The sequence below is a fragment of the Bremia lactucae genome, assembly GCF_004359215.1.
Source record: "Bremia lactucae strain SF5 chromosome Unknown BlacSF5_NotPlaced_183_SHOA01000117.1_1171385bp, whole genome shotgun sequence".
NCBI classification, from domain to species: Eukaryota; Oomycota; class Peronosporomycetes; order Peronosporales; family Peronosporaceae; genus Bremia; species Bremia lactucae.
In genome coordinates this window covers 792,652-797,048 of record NW_027152196.1, presented here as the reverse complement: position 1 = coordinate 797,048, position 4,397 = coordinate 792,652, and the positions used below count along the sequence as shown (strand labels likewise).

Below are 4,397 nucleotides of genomic sequence, written 5' to 3'. Positions count from 1 at the left end.
CCTAGCACTGTGAACTTCTCTTTACAAGAGAAGTCACTAAAGCTGAAGGCGAGTTCTACCTGAACTCCCTCAGACTTAACGAGCGCGCCGTTCGCTAAACGAACGGTCGCCTCTTCTCGCTTGCCATCCTGGCAAAGCGACTCAAACATCGCCGGTCTCTTTCTTAGAGCCGCGAGTTTCACAAAATTTTGTGATGCACCCGAATCCACTAGGAGGGTCATCACCTGGTCATAGCCTCTTACATGAGCGCTATAGACCAGCAGGGTTGAGGTCCGAAATTTCGAGACCTCAGGGACCATGCTATCCATTTGTTCCACAACTCTGAACTTAGGGGTAGCTTCAGAGTCCGCGTCAGTAGGGCATCCCGCCCCTATTGCGCTTCTGGATTTCTCGACCCCTCAGTGGTCAATGCATAACTAATGCGTCTCGCACGCTGGTTCTTGCCATCGCCCTTTGGGTAGGAAGTCCTCTTGCTGGGCATCTTCGCCCCAGCAGGGACCCTGGCATAGCAGCGAGCCATCATATAGCCGCGCTTGCCACATTTGTGACAGAGAACGTCTGCATTGCCCAACTCCATGGGAGTGGCATCTGTCCTCTCCGCCGACGGCTTATACCAAGCTGTCGCCGAAGGAACTGTTATAGGATTGCTCCCCAACTATGGCAATTTGGATTGCCTCTACCATCGTCGACGGCACCTTTCTTGAAAGGGCCTGTTGCGATGGGCCATGCCGTACGTACTCCGTTCATAAACGTGGGCATTTTCATGTACTCCGCAATCGGACCTACGGTTATGGACGCCGACAGCAAACGCATCTCTTGCACATACTCTTGCAGAAATCGCTTCGCCTGTCGCGCTCCAAAGAAGCGCGCCTGAAGCAACACTTCGTTATTCGGCGGCTGGTACATGGCACGAATCTTTACCTTGAAGATCGCTCATGTAGGGAACTTTTTTCTGTCCGCCATAAGCGCCGAGTAAGACCACGCTGAGGCCTTACCGCGCAGGTGCGACATGGCGTACGACACCATGTGGCTGTCGTCCTCGAGGAGCTGGGCGACACTGCATTCGCTTCACGGCTATAAGCCAGTGGACAATCGTGTGCGCTGCAGTTCCATCGAACTTGGGCGGGTCCATCCAAATGGGCCTCGGCTGATGCGGCCGGGCAGAGAGCATCTCAACAGTCCTGTTGAGAGCCTCGCTCCGAGCCTGCTCATGCCTCAGCTCATCCTGAGTCTGAGTGACGGACTCCGCCGCAGCATGGCCCTGTGCCTCGGACGCGGCCCTCCGCTGTCCGAGCACGAATGCCTTAAACTGCTCCAACTGAGCAACATGTTGCTCAGGAGGACTACTCAGGAGTCTGGCTAGGACTTGTTCACCAAGTCCCTGCGCCATAATCCCTGCCACCTCCCAATGATGTTCGGAAAGGTGGGGAAAATGAACCCAATCAATATTGAGGCTCATCCTCACGTTTATACGCAGAGATGCGGGTCGTGTGAAGGATTTCAAGTGCTACCAAGTGTAGGCGGCCACGTCATGATGCGGCCACGCTCTACTTAGACACACACCCTAGCACAGCATGGAAGCGGTTTGATCTGCTTCTCTTGCGTGCAGTGTGGTAGTTGTGGTGGGCGCGTAAGCCAACTCACCCAACACACTAAGAACTCTGGTTAAGTGTCGTCACGGGAGCGGTAATCCGTCTCCTCGTGCGCACTTACCAAGTAGGAAGTAATTTTCAGACTGATTTATATTTAATAGAATTAAATACAAATACCTATTTTTACCAATTAAAATGATATCTCTATCGATATTATTTAATTTGTATTGCGAGCGTATCTTTATAGATTCCTTGCGTAACGGATGACGCTGGGCGTCATCCCTAATGTAAATGCACCCATGTGCATCACATACACAAAGGTTGGTCACAAATCTGAACACACCCGAGTGCTGGGTCTAATTACTATTATTTAGTAATTGACAATCCCCTAAGTACACCAAGTGTGCTTAACGGAAACTGTGAAACATTAGGGCAACTTGAGCCCGTTACATTGGTGTAATTTACATTTGTGACTAGGCCTTGTGTATGTAATACACATGGGTGCATTCATATTAGGAGGGCTGACGGCTAGCGCCATCCGTTTCGCGAGATATCTAGAAAGATACGCTCGCAATGCATGTTAAGTGTCATCGATAGAGATGACATTTTGATTGGTAAAGTTAGTTATTTATATTTAATGCGATTAAATATAAATCAGTCTGAAACTACTTCCTACTTGGTAATTGCGCACGAAAAGCCAGTTTACCGCTCCCGTGACGGCACTTTACCAGAGAAACTTAGTGCGTTGGGTGAGGTCGCAAACGCGCCCACCAGAACTACCTCATTACACGCAAGAGAAGCTGGTAAAACCGCTTTCTCGCTGTGCTAGGGTGTGTGTCTAAGTAGAGCGTGGCCGCATTACGACGTTTTCGTCTACATTGCTAATGGTGTGTTGCCGTAAACTATGCCGAAAGGGATGAATCGTAGCAGCACAAAAAAGTTCAGCTTTTTGAGATCTGCCATTAAAAAACGCACATGTTTTTTGATTGTATACTTTATATCCCATTAAAAAACGCACATGTTTTTTGTTTTAATTTTGTACTCTACAAGCTACTTAACGACATTAGCAGATCAAAAGAACTTGGTGTCAACCCACCAGTACTTTTCATGGCCTTTGCCAAGAATATCCGACATTTTCTTGGCTGCATCGAGTTGTCCACTGAATTCCACGCGCCCATCGAGCTCGGCACCCAAGCCCGTGTTGTTATATTCGTTAAGGTACACATTCTTCGTAGACATCGTATCATCCCACACCGACCATCCTTTCGGGTCCACGACTTCTCCTAGCTTGCTTTGCTGGAAGACCACACGTGCGTATTCTCGCCACGGACGGCCCAACATAGTAACTTTTCTTTTCAAGCCAAAGACACGCGCTTTGTTGAAAACAAACTCGGACACAACCGTCTCATTCTGGTTGCCATTGGCGGTGATAAACCCTTTCGAAATGGCTTCAATGTCGCACGATTCGAACCACGCCATGGCTCGTTGACCAAATACAATGTCGACAGTGCCGCGAATGTAAGATTTGACATAGAGTTCGCGGCCTTTGTTCGCACACAGCGTGTCCTGGAAACCCGTAAAGTTACACGCGTAGAACCCATAGTCCGTATTGTCGACGTACACGGCCACAGCTTGGCCATCTTTAACAATCTCGCCCGCCGTGTTGGCCACGTTTAAGTTATACACTTTCACGCCACTCTGGGACTTGAACCCCATGGTACTCGTAAAAAAGTTACGATTTTGCGTGATTTCCGGTGGCACTTCTCTTTGGGCTTTGGCTTGCGTGACGGTCACTTGGTTGGCCGAGTACTTCATGGTGTTACATGTGTACCCCTGGATCACGAGAGGACTAGTGATTTTTTCAACCACCACTTGCTCCACGTAAACGCCAGGAAAAATGAATACCGTAGTCACCTCTGTCGTGTTAGGAATGTTGGCAATTCCTTCGGTCAACGTCTTAAAGCTACCTTCGTATTTACCAGTGATATCGACGACGATCGCACCAGCTGGGGGCTTAGTTCGGGCATGTTTCCCAGAGCAGTTTACTGATGAGGAAGTGGGGAACTCTATGCTGGGTGGAAGCGGCGGTGCGTCAGATTTGCTGCAATCGTCGGCAAAAGAAATTGCTGATGCAATGTTTGCAAGGCTTGCTAGAGCTACGAGAGGGATCACATGAACTCTCATCGTATTCGGTTAAGTATAGAGTCGAGTGGACAAGAGGATGTCAATTAAAGAATGAAGTCTTTCACGGCTTTTGAGGCAAGAATTCGTAGAGTATGGATCGATGACTCATTCCCGAATAATATTGGGGTTGTCAAGGCGAGGGTTGGACCTTTGAGAATGACTCAAGTAGCTTTGTTACAAATTGAGTTTTCCTCGATTAATTTTGTTTAACAAGTTAAAACCGAAACAATCTCACAGAGCGACAACATAGTGTAAAGGATTATTACGGCACGCGACATATTCTCGTACCGTGATAACCTAACACCCAGTACACATGCAGTGTAGAGATTGATCGCGGTACGAGAGTTTGTCGCATGTTAACGTTGTTTTGATCAGCCTTTTGACGTAGTGTCTCCCACGTCTGGACCGGACCCACTTCTCAAACATGACAGTACACAGCAAGACCTTTCGCATAATATGAAGTAGTACTATAGAGCAAAGGATTTTTTTTTGTTTAGAATACATATGCTTCCATCTTACTGATTATCCCTACGGGTGGAGCGGTTCTGGGTCACATTATAGCGTCCATTTGAAATTTATGGAGGTGGATGTTATCACCATATGCTTCGGAGTAAAGACAAT

The 4,397-nt window shown here is 48.1% G+C and overlaps 1 protein-coding gene across 1 annotated transcript; it reads right to left on the bottom strand.

Annotated features, from left to right (window-relative positions):
* Positions 1-2,663: 2,663 nt before the first annotated feature.
* On the bottom strand, positions 2,664-3,776 carry CCR75_005758 (uncharacterized protein; the record flags this gene model as incomplete). The annotated part of the gene is made up of 1 exon (XM_067963833.1): positions 2,664-3,776. One exon carries the CDS (start codon positions 3,774-3,776, stop codon positions 2,664-2,666), a length of 1,113 nt encoding a protein of 370 aa, XP_067815475.1.
* Positions 3,777-4,397: the final 621 nt, after the last annotated feature.